Raw genomic sequence first — 20,926 nt, 5'->3', positions numbered from 1 at the left:
GTAATGATTTTCTTTGTTTAGAACCAAGATGGCTGCCGTTGCTGGGCGGCGTGACATCAGACTACTGAATCCAATTTCTTTAGCAAAACATGCTCTACAAAACAGTGTTCATTTTCTTTAAAGTTTATGAGTTTATGATGTACAAAAGATATTTGAAAAAGAAAAATGTTGGCTGTATCGTAACGAACGTGACGATTTTCCTATAGTTGGTATGGAGAGGGTTAAAATTGCTTGACTTTTGTGAGAAGAGGAGACACCAAATCATTAAGCCTCGAAGCGTAGCCATCGTTAACATAAAGTCTGACACTAGAACCCTCTTGGACTGGCAGTTTGACGTCTTTTTCTAGGTTTGTGTAGCGTCCAGTAAGTTGTCGTTAGTAGAGCTCAAGGAAACAAGTTATTTCATTGGTTGAACTATTGAATACAACTCACGATTTGTTTTCTTTTGTGCCAAAAGACTGGCATTTTTGAGGTCATTTTTTGGTCTGTGTCAGGCTATAGATAGTATGCGCTTGGCTAAGAAGCTCATAACATTGCCATCCGGAAGTATAACGGACCAACACACAAAACTGTGTGTATCCATGAACGTTTATAGTCAGGTTAATACAGTTCAGTGAGCATTACTCATAAACGCGGATGGCAAAAAACAATAACAAAGACCTGAGTGACGTCATCTTCGAACTATCTATAACTTTACGATGGCTACGCTCGGAGTCACGTGATTTACTAATGTTTTAATTGGCTGGAGATATCAGAAATATATTTTGCCAGAAGAAGACGGAGACAATCGAGGTTCTTAGGCCATGGAATGAAGAGAGTGGGGAAAGAGGTGATGATGATGATGATGATGATGATGATGATGATGATGATGATGATGATGATGATGATGATGATGATGCTGTTGATGATGATAATGATGATGATGAAGATGATAATGATGATGATGATGATGATGATGATGATGATGATGATGATGATGATGATGATGATGATGATGATGATGATGACAAAGAAGATGATGATGACAAAGAAGATGATGATGCTGTTGATGATGATGATGATGATGATGCTGTTGATGATGATGATGATGATGATGATGATGATGATGATGATGATGATGATGATGATGACGATGACGATGACATGATGACAACAACCTACATAATATATTATTTACCTGGAAGAAGGACTCCATTAGAGGCAAGCGTGACAAGTTGACGACTAGAAACAAAAGTGGAGCGTGGAAGACGAAGAGGATACAGGCCGGCCACGTCTCCGGGAGAAATAGCTGGACACCCTTGACCACACCCATGCTGACTCTGTCCAGTTTCAAGTCAAATAATATCACAAAAAGAAAATTCAAATCCGGCAGTTTAATTTATCCCAAAAATAAGTAACCAATATCGAATGATATTGCTAAAAGTATTGAATTTCAAAAAAATAAATATAACAACTTCTAAAAAAAAAAAAATAAATAAAAAATACCAAAACATAGAACGTTTCGGACTCAAACCCCTTCTTCAGCCAATAATAATAACAATAAAAAACATTAACTCTTTTTTTTTTTACCGATTCTCAAAACTTTTACTCAAATATCATACCTATCCAACACATAAAATTGAATTTTTAAACTTAAATTTAAGCGCACAAAGTGCATGCTATATATATATATACATAATTTTGTAGATCAAAACAAGCTTTACAAAACAGTATTAAGTTCTTGTAAATATAACAACACCTTTTCTTTAAATATTGTAATTTAAAAAACAAATCTGAGTCAGAAAATGTTGGTTGTATCGTGACGAATGTGACGATTTTCCTATATATAGTTCTAAGTTGACGTCACTCATGTCTTTGTTATTGTTTTTTTGTTTTGTTTTTTTTTTTTTTTTTTTGCCATCCGCGTTCATGAGTAAATCTTACTAAACTGTTTGAACCATACTATAAACGTTCAAAGTTACACGCAATTTTGTGTGTTGGTCCGTTGTACTTCCGGATAGCAATGTTGTGAGTTTCTTTGCCAAGCGCATACTATCTATTGTTGGAAAGAAGAATGTTAACCCTTTCCTTACCAGCCATTTTCAGAATTTTCCCCAAAATTTCACACCAACCCAATACAAAAGATTTTTCCTTCTTAAATAGAAAATCAACAACAATTTACATTCTATGCATAATATCGATCAGCAAAATGAATTCTGCAACAGAGTGTCGTGTTTTTATAGCTATTATAAAACATTTTTCTTTAAACTGTGTGATTTACAAAAGAAAATCTGAATGATAAAAGTGCTGGTTGGATCGTAACGAATGTGAAAATTTTCCTACGGTTGGTAAGAAGAGGGTTAACTCACTCAATCCTTGAGGCTTTTGCTACTTTTCAAAATTGGAAAAAATGTATTAAAAAGAGCATGTACATACAATAGATAGTTTTATTCAACTACCATTAACATGTAAAAACTAAAAACATCAGCTTTGATAAAACGCCTATAATTTTGTCTCAGAAAAAATGTAATAAATATGCATGAGGTAAAAGTAACCCGGGTAAACTACGGATATACCGTAGTCGGTGTTAGGGTTGAGTGAGTTAATAGGCTTTTAACGAAATCGGGCCGAACGAGACGCCGAACGCCGAACCCGAACGGATATAGCCTTCTCACGTGACCATGAACGAGATCTGGATAGGGAAGACTCTCAAGCGGTATGCAGCATCGGATCTAAGGTCACGTGATAGAGGATAGCTTGGGTTGCTGTTGGCTTGTGTTAGAGGAGAGGGCAAGGTCAGTGTCATTCAATAGTATATAATTGTGCAAGTGGCGCTCTATACAGAGAGAAAATTATAAATTGATGACGGGGGAAGGTGGGGGAGGGGGGGGGGAAAGGGGGGGTTTGACCCACAAACGACCGAGGTATTGGGCTTCGGGTAGACCATGATACGAAATCAAAGAGAAAAGGCCGCTGGTACTTGGATGGTGGAAATGGTTGCGGGGTGGGAGGGGGTAGTGACAATCAGCATGGGATGTATATATTAACATTAATAATATAGGCAATAGATGACCAGGGATGTGTATTGTTTGTGTATGTTTGTGTGTGTGTGTGTGTGTGTGTGTGTGTGTGTGTGGGCGCGCGTGTGTGTGAAAGAGATTACACAAAAATACCTTTCTCGGGAGCTTCCAAATGATTACGTATACGATAAATTTGAAAACCACATTGTTTGAATCAGCTTGCAAAAAGGAGAACATTTATCTTTGTTTCACAAAAATAGGTTTAGAAATAAAAAATTTTTCTAGTAGCTTGATTTTGAAAAAAATATTGCTCAATTTTTTAAAATTTAATGATAATTTCTTTATTTTCCGGTCGATTTTCTTGATTTATATCTCATTTTTCAATTCTCAATGCGACGAGCACACTGATGTATCTCGTGTGATTCAAAAGCGTTGTTTGTTTGTTTTTTGAATATATATATACTGAGAGTCCTGTCTCACTAATTAATTCCTGAGCGTTGAGATGGTGACGCAACTATTACATACAAGACCTTGCAGTCGAGTCGGCAGGGCTTTTGGGTTACACAACCACTATTTGCCCATCGGTCAGCGGTACTCTTTGATGTATACAACACTCACCGCCTTTACGCAAAGCCGCCTGCCCGTAAATCAAGAGATGGTCTCCTAACTGTACACAAGCGAACTGTCAAACGAGCAATTGATGATTGGATAAGAATCTCAAGATCTCATATAATAAGGTAAGTTTTGGAGAGGTGATATCCCCCCACCCGTCATCGGACAGAACTTTCATTGCGTTATATCATATAAGCTCCGCCTCCTCTTCCTATTCCGGAGTGACGAGATTAGACGAGAGGACGCGAGAAAAAATTGAACACGTGATCGGTAAGTCGAAATGTAAACAAACAGAATCGTTCGCTTGATAACAAAGCACTTGTGTCGAATTAACCCTCTCCTTACCAGCCATGTTTCAAGATTTTCGCCAACACTTCACACCAAACTAAAACAAAAATACATGTTTTTATCACTCTGACATAATAGCAGTAAAATCTTGTGATAAATAATTTCTTTAGCAAAACATGCTCTAGAACATACTTTTCATTTTCTTTAACTTTTATGATATAATAAAGAAATTTGAATAAGAATAATGTTGGGTGTATCGTAAAGAATGTGATGATTTTCCTATATGAAGATGGAATAATTCCTTAAACTAAACAATAATAATTGATCGAGAAGAGGTGTGTGACAAAAAATAAAGTCGTTTGTCCGATTCGCAAAGCGCAGCGAACAGAAATGTAAACAATACGGCGTTCTCAATACTTTAGTTGCCCATTTTATTTTATACCACAATTTTTCCGTTTTTCGGCGAGCTCTTGTTTTTAACCAGAAACTCTCTCAGAGTGGTTCTATATCAAAAATCATTCTTTGTTATAAGTAAGAAGTTTCATTATGCAAAGTTTCGTGCTTTTACCAACATTTGCACAATTCTTATGATATTTGGTCCTAACGGTCCCCACAAATAGGATGAAATAATAAATGATAAAATAGTCCCAGCGTGTTGCTAGACGAGACGGTACCTTTATAAATGTGAAATGTATAATGCGTGCTAACAGCAACCTTTGTGTAAACACCGTGTAGTAATCGTGTCGTTATCGATTTCTTAACCCTCCCCTTACCAATCATAGGAAAATCGTGACATTCGTTACGATCCAACCAGCAATTTTATCAGATTTCTTTTGTAAATCACACAATTTAAAGACAAATGTTTTGTTGCGTTTTGTTTGTTTTTTTGTTGTTGTTCTTTTTTTTTAAGGGTTTTACGGCGCTTGCAACACATTAAGGTCATATAATAATAATAATAATAATAAATGGCATTTATATAGTGCTTTACCCCGTTGTCACAGGCTCTAAGCGCCAAAAGACAAATGTTTTATTATAGCTATAAAAACGTGACAATACGTTGTAGAGTTCATTTTGCCGATCAATCAATATTATGCATAGAACGTATTTGTTGTTGCTTTTGTGTTTGAGTAAGAAGAAAAAAACTATTTTTGTGTTGGGTAGGTGTGAAATTTGGAGGATAATTCTGAAAATGGCTGGTAAGGAAAGGAAAGGGTTAACGCATGCTTAAGTTACTGAAGAAATGCTAGACAAAATAAACAACAATAGATAGATCAAATGATCGAGGAAAGATAATCTCATCTGATTGAGTTTGTTTGCCATTGTTTTGAAAGGTCGATTGCGCACCCTTTAACGACTTAAAAATATAGATAGTATGCGCTTGGCTAAGAAGCTCATAACATTGCCATCCGGAAGTATAATGGACCAACACACAAAACTGTGTGTATCCATGGACGTTTATAGTCGGGTTAATACAGTTCATTGAGCATTACTCATAAACGCGGATGACAAAAAACAATAACAAAGACCTGAGTGACGTCATCTTCGAACTATCTATATATAAATAGATAAATTCTCAACATTTATACAGCGTGCATATCCACGGATAAACCGCTTCACAGTGTTTCAATTATTCACCCAGCAGAATATAGATAGTATGCAGATGACGTCACTCAGGCCTTTGTTATTGTTTTTGCCATCCGCGTTTGTGAGTTGTTCTCACTAAACTGTATTAACCAGACTATAAAAGTTCATGGTTACACAGAGTTTGTGTGTTGGTCCGTTATACTTCCGGATGGCAATGTTGTGAACTCCTTGGCCAAGCGCATTCTATCTATAGGGAGTCATAATATTATAATTTCTACATCATACGGGTACCAGTCGCTTGTTCGACATCCTTTTTTTTTATTAACACTAACACTTGTACAATGTCCGTTACTGTCTGTAGCCAGGTACTCCTGTATGTTGAGCTCCATGTGTGGTCTTTTGCTATTTTTCTAAGCTGTTATATTATATATTTTTGTTCATAATTGTCGAGACGACGTGTTCTTATTTGCAGGTCTGATAACCCAAATTGTTTTGGGGGTTTTTTGGGGTTTTTTTTTTGTTGTTTACAAAAATTTAGCTTTTATATAGACCAATATCCACTAAACGTGCTCAAAGCGGTTTTTAAGGGGACTCTAGCCAACAGCAACATTTAGCATGTAAGACGGGACATGACGCTTTTTAGGCGACATTACAATTTTTTCTGACAGAGACAACGCTGTTAACGGCCAGGTACTCATTTTATACCTGAGTACGGTATGAGAATGTGAATGAAGAGCCTTTTCCAAGACTCAACTATGCGTCGAGCGAGACTCGAACCCAGGACCTTCCGATCCGAAAGCGAGTGTCATACCACAAGACCACATAGACGCACATAACCGTTATGGTCTCATTGTTACAATGGAAATACTTTCAAATTAAAACAAAATATTCTCCAATACGACACATTTAACACGACCCAGGTTATCAGACCTGCATATAGTGCACGTCGTGTTGAGCACATTTGCGACCCTTCGTCTCAAAACGGTATTAAGTCGGGTTGGTTAAGATGTTGAAAATTGAATTTATAGCCAGAAATATCAGATTTGTGTTGAGTTTATATGATTTATTGAGGAGAATGACAACCATATTTTAAGGTGCTAATGCCAACAATTTCTATTTTTAACCAGTTTAACATTTACTTCGGCTTTTAAGAATCTGGTTCGTTCCGACATAATACCGTTTTGAGACGATGGGTCACATTTGAGTGTATTTTGAAAGGTATCACCAACATCATATCGATCTAACGTGCAATTTTGAAAAACTAACAACTTACCTGAATCCTGAACCAATGGATCATCGGAACAACAACAACAACAACAACAACAATGTTAATGACAACGGAAAGATTTGGTGTTACAGGATCGTAGCAAATAATATGAATTCAGTAATAAACAAAAATGAATAGAACACTGTTATTAACAGTACAGCTTCAAAAAAGAACAAAATACCAAACACGGAACATTTTGGGCTCAAGGCTCTTTTCAGTCAACAACAAGAAAAAAACAACTGCAAAAAAAACGAAAAACAATAAAGACATAAAGACATTATTCTACAGAGAAGTCCTACAAAATATCTCTGTCGTCTATCAGGAATTTAGTAATGTATTTATGTCTTTTTTGTTTTGTTGTTGTTTTTTTTGTTTTTTGTTTTGCTTTTTTTTTTTTTTTTGTTGTTGTTGGTGGTGTTGTTGTTGTTGGCTGAAGAAGGGTTTTGAGCCCGAAACGTTTCGTATTTGGTATTTTGTTCCTTTTTTTTATTTTTTTTTAAGCTTTTATATTCATTTTTGTTTATTACACTTTACAGTCCACAGCTTCTAGTCTAGAAGCCTAGTATCACTTTAACTATGTAGTCCACTGCATGCCTCACATGTGTTTATAGCCCCTAGATTGTACTGTTGATACGCCCAGTTGATTTGATTTTCAAGGCTAGCGGGAAATAACCAAGCCCTGGGGAACTATTACCTACCACAAATAATATCAAATCGATGACCGCTTTAGTGCACGTCGCTTAAATGCAAATCCGGTTGAAATATTTTTTTAAAAATCGGTTTAAAAATAAAAGTGAAATAGAAAAAAAAAGTCCCTTTATTCATCCCGAAGGGGGATGTATTTATTGTCATTTTTTTGGTCTATTACATCATCATCATCATTGCCTTTTTCACCCTGGGTCTACTACAAAGGAAGATTTGAGTAGTCCATGGGTTAGTCGCAGTGCACCGCTGTAAAGTGAGATAGGAACTTGTGACACTGGGTGGGGTTCCTGACCTCCCATAGTGGGAAGGGAGGCACTTACCATATCTTCTATCCCCCTATATCTGTTTTCCAACATGCTTTCTGTCTTTGTCTTGGAATGAGATAACTTGGTTTTGTCCTGGCCCTGGCCGGAGTCCTGACTGGGAGGGAAACAGTCAAATGCAGGAGCATGGCTACATTGGTTGATTTGGTGCCTGGCACCTGGTCCACCTTGTAAAAATGGATTACAGCATTTTTTGAAAATAATAATACAACTGAGAAATGGTATATACCGCCTCTTACTTATTTGAGTAAGTCTTTTCTTTAATTTTTTTTTCTTTTATATTTACAACTTAAACATAGAATGTTTTAAGTCATTTTCCTCTGATTCTGGCACCACCCTAAACTGTAAGCATGCTCTCTGTTATAGACAATGGTTCATGTTCTTTGCTCAATTTGCTTGACATATCGTCTGCTTTTGATACTATTGATCACAATCTTCTTCTCAAACGTCTTGAAATTACTTATGGCGTGTCTGGTGCAGCGCTTGATTGGTTTAGGCCATATTTCTTTAATCGTAAACAGATTATTACGGTGGATGAATATAGATCTGAGGAAATCTTTCTTGATTGTGGGGTTCAGTACTTGGACTCCTTCTTTTTGTTCTGTACGTTGGCCCTCTGTCTAAAATCATCAGAAGTTTCGGTCTGTCTTACCATCAATACGCTGATGATACGCAATTGTACTGCGTTTCCAATACGAGAAATTTACAAGAAGTATCCGCCAATAGTAAAAATTGTATCCAAAGTGTTCAGAAATGGATGAATGAGAACAGACTGAAACTGAATGATGATAAGACGGAGGTGCTGTATGTGGGAAACAGGAAGTGGAAAAGTGAAACAGATTTGAAGTTGGAGGATGCCTCCATTCAAATTGTTGATAAAGTGAAAAACCTTGGCACATTCTTAGACTCTGGACTGTCGATGGAGCATCAGGTTAATAATTTGGTTAGATCTCTCTTTTTCCAACTAAAAAAGATTGCGTCCATTAGACGGTTCATATCTGAGGATATGACCAAGCACCTGGTTGTGTCCCTCGTACTATCGAAATTGGATTATTGTAATGATCTGTTGTTTGGCGTTTCGCAATACAATCTGAGACGTCTTCAGATTGTCCAAAACAGCGCTGCCAGACTAGTATTCATGAAGCGTAGGTGCGACTGTGCCGGACCTCTACTTCATGACCTGCATTGGCTGCCTGTTGAGAAAAGGATTAAATTCAAAGCTTGTGTTTTAGTGTATCGTTGTCTTGAAGGTACTGCCCCTTCCTACCTTTAGGAACTAATTGAAAGATATTCAAAACCCCGCCCCTTACGTTCGGCCAGTGATTCCACAAAACTATTTGTCCCTCGAATTTGGAAAAATTCTGGAATGAGATCCTTTTCTCATTTCGGACCCTCTATTTGGAACGCCTGACCGCAGAGCATTCGTGAAAAAGAATCTTTGTCTATTTTTAAACGTTCGCTTAAAACAAATCTGTTTCGATTTTAGTAGATGGTATGAGAAGCAAGATATTATGTTTGGTTTGTGTGTGTGTGTGTGTGTGTGTGTGTGTGTGCTTGTGTGTGTAAATGATTATGTTTTTCAGCCAAAGTAATTTGTAATTTAAGCGCTTAGAGTCTGGTGTCTCGGAGTTATAGCGCTATATAACTTTTCAGCATTATTATTATTATTATTATTATTATTATTATTATTATTATTATTTATTATTATTATTATTATTATTATTATTATTATTATTATTATTATTATTATTATTATTATTATTATTATTATTATTATTATGCCACGCCACTGGTCAAATGCATAGTTATTGTTTTCGGAGATGATATTTTTTAAATTGTAAATCTGTTATGTATTATTATATTTGTTATTTTGAATGTATAATGTAAGCATTTGAGTGTATTCCTCTTTGTTGGAATTTGTGCTTGAGTCCGGATGAGACTTATAGGTGATATCAAACTAAGTACATAGGTGGTATGTTCTTGGAATTTACATCTGATCCCTATTTGTTCCCAGTTCCCCTTTGTCTTACTTATTCTCTGGTGCTTTAATTGTAATTCTATAACTTTTTACTATCCCATTTTCTTCCTTTTTTACTGGCGCTGATATAACATAAATGTGTTGCAAGCGCCGTAAAACCCTTAAAAACAAAAACAATTGGAAGTTGTGACTTGCGCAAGGCCACACCAACCACAACGAGGCGGGGAGTCGAATGAATTCGGTACTATTGGGTACCAAGCAAAGAACATACCGCTGCACAGTACCATGCTGTCCGTCCCCTGGGTTTCACGTTTTCACGTTTCATTGCAACCACCATTGAGTACAGACGATACAAGTTATTTTGCATTATATATTATTTGTTTTCCACGTTAATTTGTGTATTGTTGTGCTGACGAAGGGTTTGTACCGAAACGTCCATTGTCTGTTTTGTTCCCATTCGAAGCCTCTCCATTTTCACTCTTTCGTTAGTATTTAGATAATTAGAATTGACTTCAGAAGGATTTTTTTTTATGTGAGACACGAGGGAGCAGGCACTGGTGTAAGATAAAGATCTGAACAAGTGTGTATGAAAGGTGTCAGATGAAGCAAGAAATAAAGAAAAAAAAAACAAGGAAAAAAAAACATCCCAAAAACGTCTTCCTCCGAAGACCGGTAATCAGAAGGCCTGAGGTTCGATCCCCAGTCGAGGTCGACTGATTTTTTGGGATGGTTTTATTTTCTTGTATTTTTATCTTTTCCTTTGTCTGGCAGTTTCATACACGCTTGTCCAGATCTTTATCTTACACCGGTGCCCGCTCCTTAATTTCTTAATTTTAAAATGGAGCAACTCAAATGTCTTCGTCCTCGTTCTCTCGTGTTCAATGTATCATGTGTTGTTTGATGCAGGCGATGGTTCACAGCTTAAAATGCGTACCCTTGTGAAGGATATAGGTATTAAAATTGTCCCAACTGTCGGGAACCTCTGTGGTGTAATCGTAGCACGTCTCACCATTAATTAATCAGAAGGTCTGAGGTTCGATCCCCAGTCGATGTAGACTGATTTTTTGGGATCGTTATTTTCTTGTATTTTTCTTTCTTGCTTTGGCTGGCAACTTTCATACACACTTGTTCGGATCTGTATCTTAAACCTACGTTTGATTTTTTTTATTTTTTTTTGGCAGGCCTGGTAACCAAAATTATTATGGGCTTATTGTTCAATGAAAATACTCTCGAACCAACGTACTTGATTGCAGGTCTGTGACCCAAATTGTTATGGGCTCATTGTTGTAATGGAAATACTCTCAAACCAAACATTGTAAGGGTCCCATCTTTGGGGAATGAAACAGTAACAATATAAGTAGCCGATCTAACATCATCTACCAACTTGGATTTGATTTTGTCTGTCGTAAATAGATAGTATGCGCTTGGCTAAGAAACTCACAACATTGCCATCCGGAAGTATAACGGACCAACACACAAAACTATGTGTAACCTTGAACGTTTTTCGATAGTTCGAAGTTGACGTCACTCGGCTTTTGTAGTTGTTTTTTTTTTTTTGTTTTTTTTTTTTTTTTTTTTTTGGTTTTGTTTTTTTTTTTTTTTTTTTTTTTTTTTTTGTTGTTTTTTTTGCCATCCGCGTTTATGAGTAATTCTCACTAAACTGTATTAACCAGACTATAAACGTTCAAGGTTATACACAGTTTTGTGTATTGGTCCGTTATATTTCCGGATGGCATTGTTGTGAGCTTCTTAGCCAAACGCATACTATCTATCGTCTGGTTAATACAGTTCAGAGAGAATTGGATTCAATAGTCTGATGCCACGTCGCCCAGCTACGGCGGCCATCGTGGTTCTAAAAAAAGAAAATCTGTACTTTTATTCTTCATGCTGGCTAGAACTTTTTATATGTCTTGTGATCAGAATGTGTAAAATTCAAAACATGATCAGATTTATAATGTTTTGTTTTTTTTCCCTCTGGATACGCTTTTATGCTCGTCGGAGAAATATTTCATAAGGGCGTCCGCCATTGTTCCAATAGTTTAGAGCCAGTTACTAAGTTACCATGCGTCATTACGAGGGAAGTGACGTTACGACTGTTGAAGCGTATTACTCATAAACGCGGATTGCAAAAAGCAATAACAAAGACCTGAGTGACGTCAACTTCATTCCATCTATACCAGATTAACACGACGGAGCAGCACACATTAAATGTGACCCTTCGTCTCGAAACGGTATTATGTCGGAATGAATTGGACCCCGAAAAGTGACTTTAGAATTAAATTGATAGTAAATACCAATTTTTGAGCTTTTGCATGGTGAGAAATTGTCTTCATTCTCTAACATAACAAATCGAAACAAACCCCTTGTTTCATATTTTTGTCAATAAATTATTTTTTTTTTGCACCCAAGTCATCCCGACATAATACCGTTTAGAGACGATGGGTCACAAATGTGGGGTTTCAGTTTCCTGTCATCAGCACGCTGACACCAGCCCGATTCAATTTATGACACGGACACAGCCAAGCAACTGAAAACATCGATCGATAAACGTGAGCGTATAAAGGCGTGGCCTTCGTAACATAACGAAGATGGCTAGATAAAGGTGACCTATAGATAGAATGCGCTTGGCCAAGGAGTTCACAACATTGCCATCCGGAAGTATAACGGACCAACACACAAACTCTGTGTAACCATGAACGTTTAGTGAGAACAACTCACAAACGCGGATGGCAAAAACAATAACAAAGGCCTGAGTGACGTCATCTTCGAACTATCTATAGATAGTATGCAGATGACGTCACTCAGGCCTTTGTTATTGTTTTTTGCCATCCGCGTTTGTGAGTTGTTCTCACTAAACTGTATTAACCAGTCTATAAAAGTTCATGGTTACACAGAGTTTGTGTGTTGGTCTGTTATACTTCCGGATGGCAATGTTGTGAACTCCTTGGCCAAGCGCATTCTATCTATAACGGAACAACGCACAAAACTATGTGTGACCTTGAACGTTTAGTCTCGTTAATACAGTTTAGTGAGAATTACTCATAAACGCGGATGGGAAAACACATTAACAAAGACCCGAGTGACGTCAACTTCGTTCTACCTATACCTAGTCTAAAAGCTGCCATAGACTAGCGTCCTATCCAAATGGTAGCAAGCAATTGCTATTGTCAGTTTCACGCTGGAGCAACTGGGATTAGATAAATTCGGTTCGGTGGGCCTAATGGCGTTGAAGGCCTACAACGATATTGAGGCTATGTGATCTTGTGGCATGACAGTGACACTCTCCTTCGGACAAATAGGTATTCTATGCGTTCAGCTAAAAAGCTCACGACATCCGCCAGCCATATATAACGTTCCAACATACAAAACTATGTGTAACCTTAAACGATTATAGTCTGATTGATACAATTTAGTGATAATAATTCGTCAAATGGTTGGCTAAAAACAATAACAAAGAGCTGGGTGACGTCATTTTCGTTCTTTCTTTAGATAGTATGCGTTGGCTAAGAAGCTCACAACATTGCCATCCGAAAGTATAACGGACCAACACACATTACTCAGTGTGACTATGAACTTTTATAGTCTGGATAATACTTAAGTGAGAATTACTCATAAACGTGGATGGCAAAAAAAAAAACAATAACAAAGACCCGAGTGACGTCAACTCCATTCTATCGATAGATAGTATACACAGGCTAAGAAACTCACAACATTGCCATCCGGAAGTATAACGGACCAACACACACAACTATGTGTAACCTTGAACGTTTATAGTCTGGTTAACTCCCTCAATCCTAGAGATTTTTGATACTTTTCAAAATTGGAAAAACAATGTCTTAAAAATGAGCATGTATAGATATTTTTATTCAACTATCATTAATATGTAAAAATTTAAAACATTAGCTTTAATACTGAGGCTATAATTTGTCTCATAAAATGTAATAATAGGCATGGGGTAAAAGTAACCCTGGTAAACTACGGATATAGTCGGTATTGGGGTTGAGTAAGTTAATACAGTTTAGTGAGAATTACATAAACATGGATGGCAAAAAACAGCGGTACGGTCCTTCCTTCGTACCCAAAAGGTGCCGAGTTCGACTACCCGCCTCGTTATGTGGCCTTGAGCAAGTCACCTAGCCCCTAGCTCACTTTGCGGAGCTGCACTGCGGCTGACGCCTGGGTTATTCCAGACTTACCTTGGAATAGACCTGAATGACAAATTTCCCCTTGGGGATGAATAAAGGGAATTTATTATTTCTTGTTTTATTATTTATCATTATACGTGCACATGGATAGAAAACCGACGTGCCACATATTTGCAGGTCTGATAACGAAGCAGAATTATGGGCTGTAATGGACAATATTTTGCCTTTGTTTGAGTATGTATAGTATAAAACAAAATGAGCCCATGAAAATGTGGGTAAATAGACCTGCATACTGCATATAAGTATATGTGACCCATCGTCTCAAAACGGTATTATGTCGGGATGGACCAGATGCTAAAAAGTCAAATTATAGTTAAACTGGTCAAAAATATAAAACGTTGGTATTTAGCACAGTAAAATATGATATTCCTTCTCCTCTATAAAGCAAACAATCTCAACTTAAGTCTGATATTTCTGGATACAAATTCAATTTTCCGCATCTTAATCATCCCGACTTAATACCGTTTTCAGACGAAAGGTCACATATGTCGATATAAACCGTTAAGTGCTGCCATGAAACAAACATAAGACGCAAGTTATTCGAATTCCATACATACCGTAACGTGCGAAGCGTTGATCGCCTTCAATGGGCATGGTCAATATTACATTTCCATGTGCTCGAGGTCATTGGTCACATTGGAATATGTGCTCAAAGTGATCCATATAGTTTAGTGAAAAGTGTTCACAGTTTTTAAAATATCTAACATCACGATTGGTCATTTTATTCAGCTTGACACATGGGTATGTTTATAACTTTTGTAAACAAAGCAGCGTGTTCACATTTGTTAAGAAATATCCAATAGTTAGATAGCTACAAATAACGTGTTTGATGACTCGGTTGGACGAAAACATGAATAAAGATGGCTCCCATTATGGGCTTGATTTAACACTGCTGTTATGGACAATATTTTGCCTTTGTTTGAGTATGTATAAAACAAAATGAGCCCATGAAAATGTGGGTAAATAGACCTGCCTGCTAAGTACACGTCGATATAAACTAAACCTTTACATGCCGCCATGAAACAAACATAAGACGTAAGTTATTCCATACATACCGTAACGTAGGACGCGTTGATCGCCTTCCTTTTCAATGGGCATGGTCAGTATTAACTTTCCATGTGCTCGAGGTCATTGGTCGCATTGCAAAGTGTGCTCAAAGTGATCCATATAGTATAGTGAAAAGTGTTCACAGTCTTTAAAATATCTAAAATCATCACGATTGGTCATTTTGTTCAGCTTGACACACGGGTATGTTTACAACTTTCATAAACAAAGCAGCGTGTTCACATTGAAAAGTGTTCACAGTTTTTAAAATATCTAAAATCATCACGATTGGTCATTTTGTTCAGCTTGACACACGGGTATGTTTACAACTTTCATAAACAAAGCAGCGCGTTCACATTTGTTAAGAAATATCCAATCGTTGGACAGCAACAAATTATGTGATTGATGACCTGGTTGGACGAAAACGCTCCCATTGATACTGGGCTCTAAGTCCAATCGAACACACAGCCTACACAATAAGGGCAGAGTGAAGTTATATAAACTATATATAAATAGAATGCGCTTGGCTAAGAAGCTCACAACATTGCCATCCGGAAGTTAACGGATCAACACACAAAACTATGTGAAACCCTAAACGCTTACAGTCGAATTAATACAGTTTAGTGAGAATTACTCATAACCGCGGATGGTAAAGACAAGATTGACGTCAACTTCATTCTATCTATAGACTTTTCCAAACTACACACGAACACAACCAAACACACCCTGTAATTAGTCCCCCCCCCCCCCCAAAAAAAAAAAAAGTGTTCTAATATTGAGCTATACAGTCGACGCCGTGTTCCAGCGCGCTGGACATAGGCACCTTCCTACTCAAGCACTCGTACATACTCAGACCGTAGCCTTCGTAAACTAATAATATCCTCACACTTCCCTAAAGAAAATGAGTTGAGATTAGAAGTAATTAAGGACAAGTACATTGGTATATAGATAGTACGCTCTTGGCTAAGAACTCACAAAGGACCAACACACAAAACTATGTGTAACCTTGAACTTTTATAGTTTAGTTAATACAGTTTAGTGAGAATTACTCGTAAACGTGGATGGCAAAAATAAAAAACAAAGACCTGAGTGACGTAAATTTCATTCTATCTATTGTCTGGTTGACATAGTTTAGTGAGAACTAGTCTTCAAATTGACTGGCTAAAATTAATTACAAAGACCTGAGTGACGTCAACTTCATGGAAAAGTATCTGGGCAGAAAAGCACGGGGCAAACCAAGGAAGTCCTGAATAGGAAATGTGGAGGCAACAACTGGCAAAAAGATAATTGACTGCTCGGTAATGGCCCTTGAGCGTGAGAAATGGCGTTCCATGACATTCAACCTCTGTAGGGAGACGTAACTCCGGTAAGGTAAGGGTTTTACGGCGCTTGCACCACATTAAATTCATAGTGGAACTCGGATACAACGGGGATATTGGGACTAGCAAAAAATCCCCGTTGTAGCCGAGTCCCGCTATATATCCATGCATACGTAATTTTAAGGAAAGCAATACTGGTGGAAATATATTTTTTTAAACGAAAAACACAAGGAACACATTTCGAGTTACCTCCCTAGACCTATGTAAACATTGTTATGCCCTGCCCTGGACTGGCAATGGTTGCTAGGACATAACCCGAACACGTCCAGAGTTGACCGTATCTCCCTCGAGTTGCTAGGCATTCTGAACACTTCTTTTAGCCAATCAGGATTCGAACCTGGCGTTATATAAGCAAAGCGCGGGAAACCACAGGCAGTTCTTGTAAGTTTCGTCCAGCTGAACAGAATACCGCCTTTCCAGCAGTCCTGTTTTATATAGTGGTATTTCTTATTCGTGGATGTTAGGAGGAGGGAGACGAGAAGGATGAATGAAAAGTAGAGTTGTGTCGTTCCTATTTGTGTTATACTTTATACATATAATTTAGGTTCTGTAATAAATGTATCGTGCTTGTAATTCTTGTTTTCCTTCATTGTATTGTTACTATTGTCTGACCGTGGAACACGGACTTTCTCCTTCTTTCTCTTCCCTCTGATCAGGCTAGGCCCAGTGCAGTGGTCTGATCTTCCTCTCCGAGGGAACTTATCAATGAGTTCCCTCTTTCTATCCTCCTTAGTCTTTTCTTTTGTTGATGTTTCAAGCTTTCTGGCTTTACCGACTCTCCGGGAGCGGCCCGAATCGTCATAATATCGAATTACCTCCCTAAGTAAATAAATCAGATTGTGACTTCCATTCCTGTAACCCCCACCCTCCCGAAATCACCATACCTCATCCTCTCTTCCAATTAGACCCCCCCCCCCCCCTTTCCGACACACATTGTAACAATAATAAAGTTCCCTTTATTCACCCTTTGTGGAAATTTGTCTTAGGGTTCATTCAAAAGGAAGATTGGAATAACCCAGGTGTCAGCCACAGGACAGCTCCGCAAATTGAGCTAGGGAGGGGTGGCTTGCTGGCGGCCACATAACGGTGGATATTCGAACTCGGTATCTTTCGGGTATGAAGACAAGACAATACCGCTGAGCCACACTGCCCCCCCCCCCCCCCCCCTTTCCCCATCAGACGTCATGGTTTCCTCGAACGTTTTGCATGCCCCGAGGATTTGTTTTGTTTTTAAGGGTTTTACGGCGCTTGCAACACATTTAGGTTATATCAGCGCCAGTAAAAAGGAAGAAAATGGGACAGTAAAAAGTTCTAGAATTACAATTAAAGCACTCAAGAGAAAGTAAGACAAAGGGGAATTGAGAACAAATAGGGATCAGATGTAGATTCCAAGAGCATACCACCAATGTACTTATTTTGAAATCACCTATAAGTCTCATCCAGACATAAGCACAAAATCCAACAAAGAGGAACACACTCAAATGCTTACATTATACATTCAAAATAAAAATAATAATACATAACAGAGAGATAATTTACAAGGAAAAAAAATATCTCCCAAAACAATAACTATGCATTTAACTGTTTCCCTCCCAGCTAGGACTCCGGCCAGTGCCAGGACAAAACCAAGTAATCTCATTCCGAGACAAAGACAGAAAGCATGTTGGAAAACAGATATAAGGGGATAGAAGACTATAGTATGTACCTCCCTGCCCGCTATGGGAGGTCAGGATCCCCACCCAGTATGCCCCGAGGAGTCACGAGGAAACCGTGCTGGAGTTAATCCGTTTGGAATAAATCACAGAAGAGAGTAAGATGGGAAAGAAAGAAAGAAAGAAAGACAAAGGACAGAGAAATAAAAAGAAAGAAAGACAAAGGAAGGAGAAATAAAAAGAAAGAAAGAAAGAAAGAAAGAAAGAAAATAACTCAACTGTGTTTATAATCTTTGTTTTGTTTTGTTTTTTAGATATAAACTGATTTATTGAAACATGGAAAAATATATATAATGCAGGGGTAAGAATAAGAATGCTTGGTCACGAAAAAGGAGAAAAATCATTAATGAATCATAGACATAAAAATTCAAAGATAGTGGTACTGAATACAGTGGAGTCCAGATAAGATAAAACTCGTTAAAGACAAAATCTCGTTTTAAAAAGAAACTTTTGCTCCAGCCCCTTTGTAATCCCCTCTTATATTATAAGTAGGCTAAGCCAACTGATCAAAGTCTTGTTGAAATAAACACGAATCAGTCTTTGTCCCGTTAAAATAAACTGTGAGTCTTGCCTTCTCTCCCTACCCTCACCAAAAAAAAAATTATTTTTTTTTAAAATAAAAAATAAACATACAGTGACAGTGACAGACTACCAAAATACAAAGCAATTCACGTGTCGTTGAAAAAAAAAAGCACTTAATTTTCGTGAACAAGGGAGGCTACTGGACTTTTACCCATCACTCATTTTCATTTTGAATTGAAGGTTGTTTCCCTTGAATGTAGATGAGACTAAAATGGTAACAACAGAACGAGTTAGTATTAAGCGGACTCCACTGTACAATTAATTGCTTTGTGAAGATATGAATATGTAATAAACTTTAAGTCCAATTAAATCCATTTCAAGAAATAGATTAGAGAGAAAGAAAGAATAAAATATGTACAAAAACTTTCGGCATATCAGAAATGGGTGAAGATGAGGCTGGAGGGTACACAAAATCTTATAATGACATTACAATATATAATTAACATATTATAATTGATGTGCTTATTTCGAGATTGCCTAAAATTCACATCCAGTCACAAGAAAAGAATCCCGCTATGGAGAATACACCCAAATGTTTAAAAAGTACAAAATATTCAAAACTTTTAATTCAGTACCCATAACTGAGAGATGATTTGCGAGGAAAAATATTCAAAATTCGTATTTCTAAGGAGTTTTCGCGGTAGTGGGCATTTCTGAATAAATACAGCTTCCCACAGTGAATAAATCCAAATTCACATATATAATTTCAGATCATTTTATCTTTAATTTTGGGCAGCCGCTTCATTCCGAGACACAATACCACTACCAGTTTCATGGGTTCATCACATGTCGTGTACACAGTTAAATGATAAAGATACATTGTAGTAGTAGTAGAATACGAGAGACATTCGCTTACAAATCTGCTCCGTAACAAACCCAACTTTCGAGGAAAAGATATCACATGCTCAATGTAGATGAATAAATTATATATATATATATATATATATATATATATATATATATATATATATATATATATATATATATATATATATATATAATGAAACCACGTACAGTTCGGAATGCAATGGTTTCGTTTCTTCTGTTTATAAATATTTTGTATGTAATATGATTACTATTGTTTTGTTTTTGCTTGTTTTTAAGGGTTTTGCTGCGCTTTCACTTTCAACACATTTGGGTCATATCAGCGCCAGTAAAAAGGGGAAAAATAGGACAGTAAATACACTCTAGATGTACAATTAAAAGGACTTGAGGAAAATGTAAGACAAAGGGGAATTGTTCAAATAGGAAACAGATGTAGACTCCAAGAGCACACTATCAGTGTACTTAATTTGAGATCACCTGAAAGTCTCACCCAGACACCAACACAAGATTCCACTGAGCGCAATACACTCGAATGTTTACAAATCAAATGTTTTTTTGTTTTTTTTTTAATTACAGTACATAATAAAGAGATGATTTACAATTTACAATGAAAAAATATCATCTCCAAAAACTATAACTACCACATTCGACTGTGTCCCTCCCAGCCAAGGACTCTGGCCAGGGTCAGGACAAAACTTAGTAATCTCATTACAGAACAAAGACAGAAAGCACTTGGAAAAAAAGGTATAGGGGTATAGAAGACACAGCAAGTACCTCCCTGCCCACTACGGGAGGTCGAGAACCCCACCCTGATGATTACAGTTGAGCACGGGTATGAAGACCAATCCCAGGTAGAAAAAAAAATGTTCATAATATCAATAATCAAATAAGTGTGGGGGAAGAGGAATGTGGCAATAGACAAGCAATCGCTATGGTTACAGTGGAATCCTTATAAAGCCAACGCCGCCGGACCAGAAAGATTGGTTGACTTTATCCGTTATCAATAAAACACGGATAAAGAACGAAAAAAAAATATAGAACCACAAGAGGTGTGGACTTTGTGCAGATGATGACTTTATACGGATTCCACTGTTTATCCATCGATTTGTTTAAATAGGGCGCATTATAATATAAGTATATGGTTGAAATAACAGTAAGTATTTAATCATCATATCATCATCCTGGTTTCTCAGAAGGATGTTAAGAATCTCATGGCAGAGAAGAAAACTAATGAAGAAGTATTAGAGCAAGCTGAAACTAAAAGGCTATTAATTCGTACAATAAGAAAAAGACAAATGCAATTTTTAGGACACCTAAATCGACATAAATGTATTGAACATCTTGCTCTCACAGGAAAGATAGAAGGTAAAAAGAGTAAAGGTAGACCAAGAAAAACATATTTGAATAGTTTGAACAGCTGGGT

General features: G+C 37.2%; 1 protein-coding gene across 3 annotated transcripts in view; it reads right to left on the bottom strand.

Moving 5' to 3' along the window:
* Positions 1 to 15,368, bottom strand: part of LOC144977427 (uncharacterized) — an 18,771-nt gene extending 3,403 nt beyond the window's left edge. Inside the window, exons 1-2 of one of the 3 annotated variants that reach the window (XM_078922637.1) lie at positions 15,017 to 15,368; positions 1,178 to 1,319 (exon numbers count right to left, since the gene is read on the bottom strand). In XM_078922637.1, coding sequence (XP_078778763.1) covers positions 1,178 to 1,312 — 135 coding nt within the window. In that variant the 5' untranslated portion in view covers positions 1,313 to 1,319; positions 15,017 to 15,368. Of the gene's footprint in view, positions 1 to 1,177; positions 1,320 to 6,756; positions 7,450 to 14,518; positions 14,980 to 15,016 lie in introns of those variants that run through there. The other 2 variants (XM_078922638.1, XM_078922639.1) reach the window with 2 other exon arrangements.
* Positions 15,369 to 20,926: the final 5,558 nt, after the last annotated feature.

The sequence above is a fragment of the Berghia stephanieae genome, chromosome 7 (genome assembly GCF_034508935.2).
Source record: "Berghia stephanieae isolate SIO BIC M18660-M18661 chromosome 7, UCSD_Bste_1.3, whole genome shotgun sequence".
NCBI lineage: Eukaryota > Metazoa > Mollusca > Gastropoda > Nudibranchia > Aeolidiidae > Berghia > Berghia stephanieae.
This window is presented reverse-complemented; position numbering and strand designations above follow the sequence as displayed.